Source organism: Patagioenas fasciata, chromosome 2 (genome assembly GCF_037038585.1).
Source record: "Patagioenas fasciata isolate bPatFas1 chromosome 2, bPatFas1.hap1, whole genome shotgun sequence".
Taxonomy (NCBI): domain Eukaryota; kingdom Metazoa; phylum Chordata; class Aves; order Columbiformes; family Columbidae; genus Patagioenas; species Patagioenas fasciata.
Window position 1 is genome coordinate 43,352,929 of NC_092521.1, and position 14,333 is coordinate 43,367,261.

General features: G+C 38.2%; 1 protein-coding gene across 3 annotated transcripts in view; it reads left to right on the forward strand.

Moving 5' to 3' along the window:
* ST18 (ST18 C2H2C-type zinc finger transcription factor) overlaps positions 1 to 14,333 on the forward strand; it is a 101,813-nt gene that overhangs the window by 65,627 nt on the left and 21,853 nt on the right. For all 3 annotated transcript variants that reach the window (XM_071804113.1, XM_071804115.1, XM_071804114.1), the window contains 2 exons: positions 1,515 to 1,726; positions 9,944 to 10,189. In XM_071804113.1, coding sequence (XP_071660214.1) covers positions 1,515 to 1,726; positions 9,944 to 10,189 — 458 coding nt within the window. The remainder of the gene's footprint in view (positions 1 to 1,514; positions 1,727 to 9,943; positions 10,190 to 14,333) is intronic.

Below are 14,333 nucleotides of genomic sequence, written 5' to 3' on the forward strand. Positions count from 1 at the left end.
GAAGTTTACAGCTTGTTGTTCTTGCAAAGGTTGCAGTATGCAGCTATTATTTTAATGGAAAGGTGAAAGTAAAAGGCAGGTGAGTGCTTTAACTATGCAAATATATAAAAGTTGGCAATAAGAAGCTGATGATGTAGTGATTGGTTCAGCATTCTATGTAAATATGTAGCTTGCCAAAAGCTCATCATTAGCCCTCTGTGGATTCTGCACTTACAAACTTGATTTGTTAACAAAACACGCACCCTTCATAGTCTCCTTTTTTTTTTTTATTTTAATGTTTTAGGGTTGATAAGAGAAAATGACCTTTTTTATCTTTAAATATACTTTGAAGTTAGCTGTAGTAACTGCTAAAATTGTAGACCCTCTTGCTTGTGCTACAGTTTTACAGCAGGGTAAATAAATCCTTTTTCATTTACACTGGAGAAAGGCAGAAATTAATCATGAGGTTTTTATGTATTGTTCTACTGAGATGCCTTCAGTACTTAGAAAAACTGAATATGGCATTCAGCTACAGTCAGTGCACACAAACAAGCATTGCTCTTCAGGCATCCCAAGTTTGAGGAAGATGAGGAAAGAGTTCTTCAATGTCTTGTGTAGGTCTTAGTATCAAAATGCACTCAGCCAAAGCTCTCCATCCAAAGAGATCCAGAGCCTCGGGGCTCAGATCTTTATGGAGTGAGCAGATGGCCATACGCAGAAATGTTCTTGGTGTATCTGGGTGTAGGCTGAGAAATTGGATTTTGCTTAGTTTATCTTTGTAGGACACTGTGAGAGCTACGGACAAAAGAGGTGATTATTACTTCCTAAGAGCTGAAATCATGGTGTTGTGTTTTCCCTGCAACAGTTAATAACATCTCAAGCTCCAAAACCCAGAGCAGAGAGATTTCTTTCTAACTGTTTTAGAGCAAGTGCTGCTGATGGAGCAGAAAATGAAGAACCATACACACCACTTTTGTCTGTGAAAGTGCTTTTCTGTTCACCTGTTAATTTTTATTTCTCAACTGAATTCTTTGTACCTGTGTATTATTCCAAATGATAACCAACATAAGACAGATTTATTCATTTAGACAGGGTAAGCAGTGTTGTTTTAGCTAAGACTGGACAAGTAGCTGTTGTTTTTTTAAACAACAGAGTTCCAAGAGGAAGCCTCTTTAAAGATACATTTACAATTAAATTTGCCCACCAGTGTTGTCACGTCCAGATGAATAACACACTAACACTTGTTCAGTCTTTCCTTGGACATCATTGCTTTTAATGCCTGAGTAAAGAATGAGTAAAATCTGAGTAAAAGCCTCAGATGCTTTGTTGAATGATATGTATTTGTCAGGTAAAAAATAAATTAACATGTTTCTGAAGCCATTTTTACAGCACACCCTTACTGCCAATAGGAAATGAATTGTTTTAAATGTATTCTTTGAATATTTTAATGTATGAAAATGTAGCATGAGAAAGAAAACTATTTAATGGGAAAAAATCTCGTACGTGCCATTGCTAATCAAATCTCTCTTCAACAGCAAAGCATTTTTCAAATCCAGTGAAATTTTCTAATCGACTGCCTAGTGCTAGCGCCCACACACAGAGCCCTTGCCATGCCAACTCTTATAGCTACGGTCAATGTAGTGAAGACACCCACATAGCAGCAGCTGCTGCTATCCTGAACCTTTCCACCCGCTGCAGGGAAGCAGCAGAGATCCTCTCCAGCAAACCACAGAGTCTGTCTGCCAAGGTAGGGTAGTCCAAGAACCTGGAGGGTGTGCTAGCTACTGAACTGTGCGAATAAACTGTCTTTCATGTTAGTGACTGCATTAAATCCCCAAAAAGGAGGCTTCTGTTTGCATGCTCTTTTGAAGAGAGACAGAGAAAATTCAGTAATGTAGTGACCAGTTCTGATAAAAATAAATAAATAGTGGGAATTATGTTGTTACTCTTTTCATAATTGAGCCCTAAATACAAGGGGGGAGTATTGTGGAAGGCAAAAGGAGGATATTTGAAATCGAGCAAAAATCTGTGGTGGATAATTAGTGAGATCTGTTTGAAAAGGGAATTTTCTTCTCTCTGAAATCTGCCATAAGTGATCATTTTGGAGGCTGATTAAAAAAATCATGTGATTAATCAAGGTGATATTTTCGTAGCAATGGAACAGAACTACACCTATTGAGTCTGTTGTGTTTGGAGCTCATGACAATTTGACAATGTGCAGGGAGGGAAAAAACAACTGACTTTGGTAAAATTCTACTTTCTGCTGGCAAGAGAGGAGAATCAGGACCACAGTGTTTGGAGAGACATAATCTGGGCAAGTCTGTCATAATGGAAAGCTGCCTAATATCGTAGATGCTTGTGTGGCTTTCATGTTTTGGTTTCTGCTCTGCGTTTCCTCACAGATCTTTATGATTTACAAATGGAACTGTGTGAGCTATGAGCCTTATTTTCTGTGCCATTACATAGAATTATACTGCTGATGAAAATAGACAAGATTCTTTTCTAATGACCATGGTTGTGGGAGCACTGTTATTATTTGTATTAAAGTCACACATGCTCCACTGCGATCAAACTTTTGAAAGCTCTGTGTAGATGAGAGGATGCCATTACAAGGACTTGAGAAGAAATCATTGGGGAGTGAAAAGAGGTATATTTATCAAAACACAAAGTAGCAGGTCTGTTTCTGCTGTAAGACTCTAAGTCATGATGTATGCTCCAAAAGACAGATGACCTATTTCTCTTCAAGTGTGTGTTGCTCTACCAGACCGGCTAGAGGTGGCTTCCACAGCTGTTGGTCTACAATTTGGTTGAGCCTTCATTGACCATGGCCTAAATGTTACCAATTATTCTCTGTGTGGAATCACTAATTTTACCACCAGATCAGTGCTTTATTACATATTCCAAGGTTTGGGCCTTCGCAGAGTGCTATCTCCTACTTTGCTGCCTTTGATTTCTGCTTGTGGAATCTTGAATCTTGAAGCCGATGTAGGGAGGTGCCACGAGGCAGATTCTTTAGAGTGTGTGTGAGCATGCATCTCCTGCAACTCAGGCGCTATTTGTCCCAAATATCATTCACAGAACCTTTCCCAGAAGACAGATCCATGCCTGGTATCTGCTGCAAAAAGCTGCTTCCACCAGTCTTCAACAGAGACTTCTAACAGGGAAATGGAAACTGATTCCAATGTCTGGATTTAATTGCTGCTGCAGCCTTTGGCTGACCTCAGCAATAGACCTTTCTTGCCAGAGAAGAGCAGTAAAGGGACCAGGCATAACCCAAAGATTTTCTCCTCCATACCTGCTTCACAGTTGCCAAATCATAGGGAAGGTTTGAATGGAAGTGAACATAATAGTAACGATATGAAGGGACACTTGGGGCACATAGCTGACTTCTTCTTCACAGCCAGGAATCCAGTCTAAAAGAAAATCACCTGCATACCTTGCTATCTGCCTGCCTCCACTTTTGCCAGACTTTCTGGAGGGCATACTGCTACAAAACATCTGACAGAAGAATCAAAATTAGCTTCTGGCCAGAACACAGACAAGTAAGCCCCAAACAGATTTGGTGGCCAAAACCACAGAAAATCCATTTTCCTTTGGTTTGGGCTGTTTATTACTTTTATCATAGAGAATTCAAACAAAAAAATGTGGAAATAAATCAACAGACTCACTTCAATAAACATGTTTTCTTATTTTAAAATATGAAGCTAAAAATAAGGCTATTTTCAAAGACTACTATTTATCAATGTTTCTGAATTGTTTTGTGGCTGATATCGGCCACAAAGGTAAATGTTGAACTGTTAGATTATTTTACAAATTTTTAGATGATAAAAAACTTCTTTTGAGATTTAATCAGTCTTTGGACTCAAATAACGTAGCATCAACAGAGGACTAGGAAGTTAATTATTTCCTTTTTCTGCTCTTGATGGCAGACACATTCATCAGGTCTGAAAATACGTGTGTGGGGTGTCTGTGTTCAGAGACCCATAGTATCGTACTCTCAGCCCTGTCCCTTGCCACCTTCCTTCATTCCTTTGCCTAGGAACACCTGATTAGCATCCTCCACACTTTAGCAGATCGAAGCTCCTGACTTGTAAAGATGTTTGCTCTTAGACGAGCATCAGGCAGCCTCCCATGACACTTTGCAGGTGGGAGGTAGTGTAGTGGCAGAGCAAGGGCATGTGTGACTACAGCAGATTTCCTGGACTTGCAGGAAATCCCTGAATGTTACACAATTCTCAGAACTGTAAAAATATTGTGCTTCTAAGTTTTACAAGCAGAACTCCAAACATTTCAAGCCAGTGCCATTTTTTCTGTTCACACAAGGCATGAGTCACCTGGCTTAAATGGGTGGGGAAAACACCAAAACACTTTTTAGCACAAGTGTATTCTTGAAGTAATCTTGTTTATCTTTCTGTATCTCAAATTTTTTATCTTGACCTCCAGAGTGTTGTTCTTTTTTAGTAGGAGTTGTATATTTTACTCTGAATGTTGACCATTTTTGTGTAAACATAGATACTGCTTAAATGAAAAAGTCATTTTTACAACACAGTTCAGAATTTCATTAATTTAATAGGTTTTCAAATATATCTCACAATCTTTGCATAGAAGTCAAAAAGGGAGAGTATAAGTCAAAAAAAAAAAAAAAAGAAAGTGAATAGTAAAGGTAGAAAAATAAGATTATACACTATCAGTGTGTAATCCATTCGTAAGCAAAACTTCCAAAGAGATCTAATGTACAAAGGTGATCTGCCAAATACCTCAATATTAAAATGATTGACTTATAAATTAAGTAATTTGAAGAAAAAAAACTTATTCTGAAATTGGCAGTAAAATGGATCCTAAACTTTCTCTAGGAATTATCTATCAGCTGCACATTAAGTGCTAAGATCATCAGATACCTTGATGATGCCATTTTCAAAATAATTAATACCACATCAATGTTACATTACCTGAACCATTCAGAGTCCACCTGGGACTGTAGTAAACTGTTCCTCTGAATATAATCCTGATCAGCCAGTTCTTGTGAGGTCAGTACCCCAAATCAGTCTCCTGGTTGAATTTGATTTGCAGTTTATGTAGCTTCCTTCAGTTCCCATTGAAGTCAACAGGAGTCCCCTCAAAGGCTTAGCCTGCAGTTTCCAGCACAGTGTAAAAGTCTACATCATCACAACATCCAGGGATCTTCCCTATTAACAGCCCTCACCACATTCACATATCACAGAGGTATCTGCAAGCAATACAGTTTATCTGTATCTTCATCACTACTACTTGCCAAGTATTTTGTTGACTGTTTTGGTGTTTTTCCCACCTGTTTAGACAAAATGGCATATGTGCACTATGACTTGAAAGAAAACAAAAAATGACATTTGCTAAAAACGTTTAAAGTTCAAATTCTGGTTTTGAACAAAAATACGTCATGTTTCCATTCTTGAATATTGATGATGTTGATAATTATATCAATTATTTTTACAATGTAGTTAGAACTCAGCACGTTTGTCAGGCAATCCTTCACTACAAATACCTTAAAACCGAAATACAGGATGAAAAATTGGCCAAGAATATCACTAGGTACCATCCAGTTATACTGCTGTGCATATTGCTCCTTGAGTACATTCTTGGCTAGCTTTTTTTAATTTGTGAATTGCTCTGGGATGAAACTGTGACTTCGGTTTTGTCACAGATGTTGCAGTTGCAAGTTTTCTTATTTTGACCCAGATTAATCTTTTAATTTGCTGCAGAAGAACTCAGTTGCTTAAATTTAAGCCTGAAGAACTGAGGATCAGGTGCATGTACTTTTATTGGCTGGGAAGAGAAAAGATTGTGCTTTTTTGGATGGAATTGCATTTAGATTAGTATTCCTATACATGGCAAGATAGTAGTTTCAGAGTTACTCCCAATACCAGAACTGAGGAGTTCTTTTGAGCTTTCCAAACTAGACTGAACTGGTAGTGGTAATGCAAAATCATTGATAATGTTTCTTGTGACTTAGTATTAAATTGTATGGCTGATGCCAGCCAAAGAATACACAAAACCCCTTATATGTAATGATACAATCTCCCTAAGGTCACATGTTTGAAATAAGATTCATACAGACACAATAATTCACTCTTTCTGACCCAGCCATGAGATAAAGCTTAACTTGTAATCATGACTGGAGACACACTGCAGAGTATTAAATGTTGTGACAGATCATATGGTCCAAAGGATACGTAAAATTGCAGGAGTAATTTGTCACAAAAAAACAACATTCTTTATTGTCCTAGCTGATGTAACTCAGTTTTAAGGACAAGACTTAATAATGTACTACAAAATATTCTGTAATATTTATGTCATAAAATAAAGGAGGCTGAAAAAGCTTTACTTTAAAGTGCAAAGCACTTGAAGAGGATAGAGACTGTTTTTGATTTACAGATTTATATTAGTCTTGATTTTAGGTAGATATGCATAGCAGAGTACTACTTGGACCTTAGCTTTTCACTGAATAGATCCTGGAATAAAGAAAATATGCTTCAGTCATTTTTCTCTCTTTTTTTTTTTTTTTAACTCTGGATTTCTTTTTCCAGCTGCTTGTAAAACCTGTGGGAATGAATACACTGTCGCTGATGCGGAAATAGACAAGAGTAACCTGAATTTCATTACCATGTGTATTCTCTCACCCTCATTGATTTTTCTTCATTGCTTCAGTGGATTTTTTTCACGGTTTACACCAGTGTAAATGCAAATGTAAATAAGACTAAAATCAGGATCCAAAGACTTACATAGCTGCAAACTCATGTAAGTTAGGAAATAACAAGATACATTTGCAAACTTATTTTGCTTACATTTACAAGGAAGAATCAGAACAGTTTATATTCTTTTGGTAGCTATATTTAAAATATGTCATGATAAATGGATAAATACAGGCCTGTTCACACATGCACTAGAGTCGGCAGTAATAAGATCTTGCCTCCACTGAGAACACAGCCTCTACATATTTGAGCTAAGCATAGTAAGTGCCATTTTCTGTCAGCATGTCATAGCTCTGCTCTAGCATTTTTTTGCCATTTGCCATTTTTGTCTTTTTAATTCCATTTTAAAATTAATGTAAAATTAAACATGGTAAAACAAGCAAAGGAGACATATTGAGAGGAGGGTGGGATGAGAGTAGGAATGAAAACTGGAGCAATATCTCTGACTATCCTCTCTTTTTGCTCTGCCATTTGGAGTTTGCTCTGAAGGCAGCAAAGTGATAGCTCTTTTATACCATCTGAATAAAAAGCCATGCTGTAAACGTGTGATCCATCCTGCGATGGGCAAGAGGGGCTATTTTTCCATGACTATATTTAATTGTTGTGTGCATCTGCGAGCTCACTTAAACCCCATCTGTACACTACTTCACAAGCACACAACCCAGCCTTCCCTGATCAGAATTAGGTACATGTTGGACAACCCAGCTCCTGTGTGAATTTCAGGAAAGTGCTGAGGAACCTTTAAATATCCGCGTTAGTAAATGTTCTGTTTATCACCCAGAGCTCCTTGTTGCAGCTAATGGTATCTGTTTCTCAAAGACAATAAATTTCCTGATATTTTTCCATATCCAGTTTCATTGAGGAGTGGACTTTGATTTGTTTTGGTCCTTTTTGTTATTGCTGTTGCCTTCTGAGTAGTTGATATTGTGTCAGTGACAGAGAATCTGCACTATTTATGGGTTTTGCACTATAAAACTACTGCAGCCCAGTCACATGGCTTCCTTTCCTAAGCCATCTGTCACAGAGGTCTGGAATTTTATGTGAATGTTGGTTGCGCAGACTTAACCCAAGTTTTTTTATTATGAAAAATGTCAGCAACTACAATATTTAGCATTTTACTTTACATTGGTCATTAAACTTGATTACTGTAGCTCTGTTTCATTGCTATAGTTACATATCAACTATGAAGCCAAAAAACACTGAGGCGATCATGGCAGAGCTGTATTGTCAGATCCTGGAGTGTGTGCTTGGCACTGATATAGTTAATATCTTGGATTTTTGTAACTAAGGTTTATTAATGCTGGTATAAAAATGTATTTGATATTATACAGATGGCATAAGATGTTGTGGTTACTAAGTTATTATCCAGGATAAGCTGCACTGTCAAATTCAGGGCTTAAAACTATCACAGGAGATTAAACTATTTACTAAAAAGGGGTAGAAAGATATAACCAAAGCGTCTTAGTATGAACATATTAGAAGTGTATTTACTTCCCATAAATATAATAAAACATCTCTCTCTTTAAGCTGTATGATTGAAAATGTGAACTTTGCTATGCAGGAAAGGCAAACATAAGAAGTGCCTGAGTTTCTGAACCAGGGGCAAGCAGATGGCTTGTTTGTGCTTCAGTCTAGGTAGGCATCTGTCTTAGGCACATGGATACAAAACGGCATCAGGATACTTCAGTGAGATCATTGAGCCCTAAATCTTCATTTTCTACCAACATTTTCCTTCTGATTAAAAATATTTTATCAGGCACATTTTACCTTTAAATGAGTGATCACTGGCAGTGGTATAAGACAAGGCTGCATGAAGGAAGCTTTGTGCCTTCAGTTCAACCATGGTGGCCATGTCACACTTTCAGCACAAAGGAAGAATGTCTTGTTTAATCACACCTACTTTTAAGGTCCTCAAGCAAGGAGAAGTTTCATTGCCCTATATTCATTCATTAAATGACTGACCAATAGTTAATGGAAAGAAAGAGAATGGGACTCTTTCTGTCAGTGACTCATCTCTTCCCAAGAGGTCTAAGGAGGATGGAAAAAATTGCCCCCTGGACATACCTGTCTCATTTCCATTTGCAAAAGAGGGCCTAGGTGATTTGCTTTCACTAGGGATTTAGTTTTGCTCAAGGTGGGAAGTCTCAATCTGGGTTTATACAACTGTCTCCTACAGTTATATAACACCTAACATATCTAGCCGCAAATTCCCAAGTGGCATTTGAGCTTTGTGGTCGCATAAATAAAAAATAGTAGTGATGACAATAATAAGAAGACACAGAGCAGTGTTAATTACAGCATTCTACATGTGTAGATCTATGACATTGTTATTTAGCTCTGTAGTCTTTGAATGTTTTCCGTCTTATTCAGGGCAACACACAGAACTAGACTATCAAGTGCTTCTCCAGAAGCCACCTGTTTCACCTCTTCCCCTACTTAACTCTAGAAACTGTTGGCTAGTCTTAAACTCCAGCGTGGAGAGAGAAGTTGAGTCTCTCCCCAAACTGCACACGCCCTTGCAATCAGAGGCTGCTCTTTGCTATACTTGCCCAGGTAGCAAGGCTTTTTTAACTCACACTGAAGGTCTCCATCAGGGAGAACCTCCTAAAGTTCCTCCTGTGATTCCCAGCCTAATGCTGTCAGTGTAGACCTGTGCCTTTTTCACCTAGTCAAACTATGATTAAGGCAATATGCCATCTTAGGTGATGTACAAAACCATAGTGAAAATTTATCCTACTGTGATTCTTTTAGGCATATTTCTTCCCCCCTCCTCCTCTCCCACATGATGCAGATGTTGTAATATTTCCGGGGTGTGGGGGGAAGGGAGGATGTATGCTAGTAATGCTGTTGATGACCTAAACAATGCATTAATGCTTTTAACTGTGAATTGGGGTCATAGTTCTCTGTAAGAGTGAAAAAAATCAAGAAGATTTAAAGCTAAACTTTTTTTAAATAAAACTAGATTTAGGGTGTATAGGTTATGATTTAGAGGCATCTTATTTAAATTCTACTTACTATGTTTAAGCTGAGATGCAGGGATACCATTACCGAAGCTACTCTTAAGTCTGCCTAAGAGTTGGACATTAACTGATATAAATCGAAAAGCTGGTTTTAGATTCAGATAAATTTAAATAAAAGCGTGCATTTATATTTATCCTTTAAAAGCACCACATGGTTATGCTGCAGCCTCACCATGTCCATATCTAAACATGTCTCTGTTTCCTGTTGCATGTCAGGGAGCTGAGATAGAAGTGGATGAAAATGGCACTCTGGATTTGAGCATGAAAAAGAACCGAAGCCAAGACAAAGTTATGCCTCTCACTTCTTCCAGCACAGCACTTCCCACTCCTTCCTCTTCTCCTTTCAAAACAAGCAGCATCCTGGTAAATGCAGCCTTCTACCAGGCTCTTTGTGAACAGGAAGGCTGGGATACACCCATCAACTACAGCAAATCCCATGGCAGAAAAGAAGAAGAAAAAGAGGTATTTGTTCAGTTTCTGAGTGACTCCCTTGGATGAGTGGTCATACAATGGTCTTTGGGATGACCAATCCAGGAATCAGTTTCCACAGATAGAGGTTTGTGAACATTGAGCTGGCTTTAATGCCCTCTCAGATGTGGCTTAAGAAACTCTACTCACTTCAAAAAATCTTGCTCTCGGAGCCTACTTGTGAATGCCTAGAAATCTCTAAGATAAGGAAATCAAAGGTATCCGCCATTAGAGAGTATTTTCTAAATTTTATTCCTAATGGCTCAGTCCTGTTGCACGTATACCCGAATGACATAGGGATCACTTGGGTCAGGGGGGGAAGGGAAGGGGAGAGGAGAAGATAACCACAACCACAAACAAAACAACACACCAAACAAAATAAGCAAAACAAAAACAAACCAAGGAAGTTTATTTCATGTTGAAACAAAACATAATTTTCCACACCCACACTTTACAATTCTACATAAGTCATTGTCTAAGCATTTAAACGCATGCTTAGAACATTGCCTGTAATATTCTTCAAGTGGAAAACTTTTTATTTTACATTTAACATACTTCAATAGATTTCTGTCAGTAAGTCTTATATCATACTAGTGGGTCCAGTGGTCCAGAAGACAGTCTGAGGGTACAAATTCAGAAATAGAAAATTGTTACAAGTTCTTGGAGGTTTTGATTACAACAAATAACACAAGAGGATACGTACATCATTTCCACCAATTGTGGTATTTTTAATCTGATATGGACAGAGCATAGAAAAAACCAGAGTATAGACATGTCTTCCCTTTTCACATTGTCTGAGGAAATATAAAAACCTAAACTTGAAAATGCAGTTGCGGGAACAAAGATGAGCAAGCAAAGTTTCAGCAAATACTTTTTTCCAACTTTTATGGCTAATCTTCTAGACTGCCACTTTGAACTTGATGATTGTCTTGATTTCGGTTTTGTTTCTATTTTGCTCTTTCATGTCTGTTTATCTTATCTTTGCAAGAAGGCAGCACAATCTTCTATTGTCTTTCTTATTCTATTTTGCAGCCGAGTTTGTTGTTGTTTGTTTTGTTTGTTGTTTGTTTTGTTTCTCTTGAGTCTGACTGTCAGAATACGGATTGCTTGTATTTTTCTTAAATCAGGAAGGGACCACCAGCACCTTTAAAGACTAATTAGGCAGAATCTTGTTATTAACATACACAAGTGATAGCTTTTTGAAGCAGACTAAGAGATGTCCCAATTTGGGGTTTTCACGTGGCTTCTAATACCTTTTCTCCCTATTTCGTTTTATATATCAAATAACAACATTTGAACATTATATTTATTACAAAATTGTCTTTTGTTCAAATATCAAAATTGTAACTTCAAGAAGACATAGACAGTGTTAAATCTATTTAGGGCTGAGGTTAGGAGATCCAGGCCTCCAGTTCCAAAAATACCTGCAAACGAAAAGATAATTTAGTTGTATGAAGAAAAAAAAATCTGTCAGTACTGGGCTGTCTATCATAATGTGACCACTGAAACAGCTTGTACCACAGAAGATCATTTCTTTGCAGCTGGGTTGTCTTGAAGAGCCCTCTGTGGGGCTGATGATGCTCATTACCTCAGCAATGAGAGCACGTCCCCTTTATCAAGGTTTTAGTGATGCTTTGACACAAGGCAGTAGGCTGAGGGCTCAGGCTTTTCCCTGTTCATGTGGCATGACGAGCAAGTACACCCAGGTTTGAGAGACCCACCTTGCTGCAGGAGATCAATCAGTGTCACAAACTTGGCAGGGGGCCTGTCCTGTCACTCCTCTTCCCTCCTGCTACCTCAGCTCAGCAAAAGAGCCATGGCAGGAGCACCTCCACATCCAAGGCTGTGATGGGTGGCTGGCTCTTTCCCTGTCCCTTACTGGCACAGGAAGCTGGAGGCACCAGCAGACTACCTACAGGACATAAAGATCCACATCCAGGCACTCTTACCTCTTGCACTTGGTGCTTTGACACTGTGCAGTTTGTCCCTAACTGAGGATCTGGCCCCATATCTCTGTTGTGAGCTTTTGCCATCCCAGGGAGCATTGACATGTCCAGTGCTCTCAGGGCCAGAGGCTCAGTTTTGCAAATCGAAGACTGGCAGTTATCCTCATGCAAAGAAAATTACTGATTATATCTATTTCTAATTCATTGTTAACTGGTTCATATGCACAACAGTTGCTTAATTTTTGTGGTAATTTCCAGAAAATATTGTGTCTCTCTCTCTTAGCAAAATAGCCTGTCCAGATGCCCCTTTAAAAAAAAAAAAAAAAAAAAAAAAAAAGGAAAAGAAAACCAAAAACCAAACAACCAAAAAACCTGAATCCAAAAGGAAAACGCCGAGAAATAACTAGAGCTGTCAGTTCAGCTGTCAGTTCTCCAAAGATTTCAGGGCTTAAAAATGTTAAAAGTGCCAGATGCTATCATCTGTTATTCATGTTACCATTATGTTCTGGTCTTTGCTGAAATCAATATAAACTTCCATCTGTACATTAATGGAGTTTCATTGCTTGCTTGCTTTCTGTAGTGTGCATGCATGAATGCACACATGCTCTTTGCAGAAAAAAGTAGTGTTTGGACCCATTGGGCTGGTTCTGATTTTTCTTTTAGTCTGGAATTCTTCATAATTTTAATAGCACTAGGTTATAAATCCATTCAAATAGAAAAGGAAAAATTATACATAGGTTTGGACTAGCTGTAATGATCATCACCAAAAGTGGGAAGTGCTAAGGGTGCTTAGCTCTCCCTCTAAAGCTAAATCACTGGAGAAGAACATAAGCCAAGGCACAATGCTGTACGCTCAGTCGTAAGCATGGAGGATGAAAAAACGTTTGGTCTTTAGGTCTGATCTACTCATTTCAGACAGACACAGCCCCTTTTGTACCACATGCACTGATGTAAGGTCTTAGAAAGGCAGAATTTTGGTATTTCTTTTCCTACATTCCCTTTGAACTATCTTCCTTTTGCAGCTTCTGCACATCTGAAGATTTCACGCTGCTTGAATAATACCAACTGTTCCACAAGGTGCTAAGACAATGCTGAAGAAATCACCTGTTTAAATGTCTGTATGTCTCCCTCATTCCTGGGAAATATACTAAAGGATGTTACACAGGAAATGAACTGCATACGCACTTTAATCCTTATTAGATTTTTCTTTTTCAGAGGAGCAGTTATTATGAAATTGTAGAAGTTTGTGTATGTGTGTGTATAGCTGTTGGTTTAAAAACATTACAAATCCTAGTAAGTAATTTCAGGAAATTTACAGTTAGAATTTGAAAAAAAAATATTATTTCCAAGATAGAAAATGAAAACATTTCCATTCTAAACCCTCTAGTGTCAGTTATAGTTATGTCTGTAGATTTACTCATGTAAGCCTTCATCTTGCGGTCTTGTTTTTGTTAAATGATTCAGTAAAACATCATTAAATGAAGCTGTGAAGTGCAATGTCTGGAATTTTGTCGAGCCTTTATATGTATAATTCTCAATCAGTCTTCTCTGTGCAGCAGGTTTCAGACAGTGACATGATGAATAGTCACACACACAAGTCTCTGGTCCATCACTATTAAAAGATCAAGAGATATCTTTCAGTTGAGATAAAGAACACAAGCTATATATAGAAAAATATTAATATGCCCTGCAGCACAAACAGTTATGTCTATTCTTGTTTGCCATAGGTGCATCCTGATGTACATCACACAGCTCAGGATTCCAGTAGAGTGCCAGAGTGGTCTTTCCACCACCCTCTGGTCCAGGCTCCTCTCAGTTGTACCTTTGACAAGAAGTGGAAGAGGCTGATGTGTGCCTGGTCTTGATACATAGTTAGGACCCAGCTAAGGCATGCACTAAATTTTTAGAAACACAACACTGGTCATCAGTTCGGTGATACAGATGTAGCCTGTCGGAGTTAGTTGTCAGAGAGGAAGCTGATAAGCCAGCCTTTTTCAACCTCTATTACATGAAGTGGAAAACATTGTACCTGTGGTTTTTGAAGTTATTTTGGCATCTGAACCCCTCCAGCTGGTAACAGATGGTCGCTACTTTGTTGCTTCTTTTGAGAGCTTTTGATTTTACAGTGACTTACAGTGGTGATGATCCCTGTATGAGCCTGCATTTACATGTATATGAGAAAGACTTGTAGA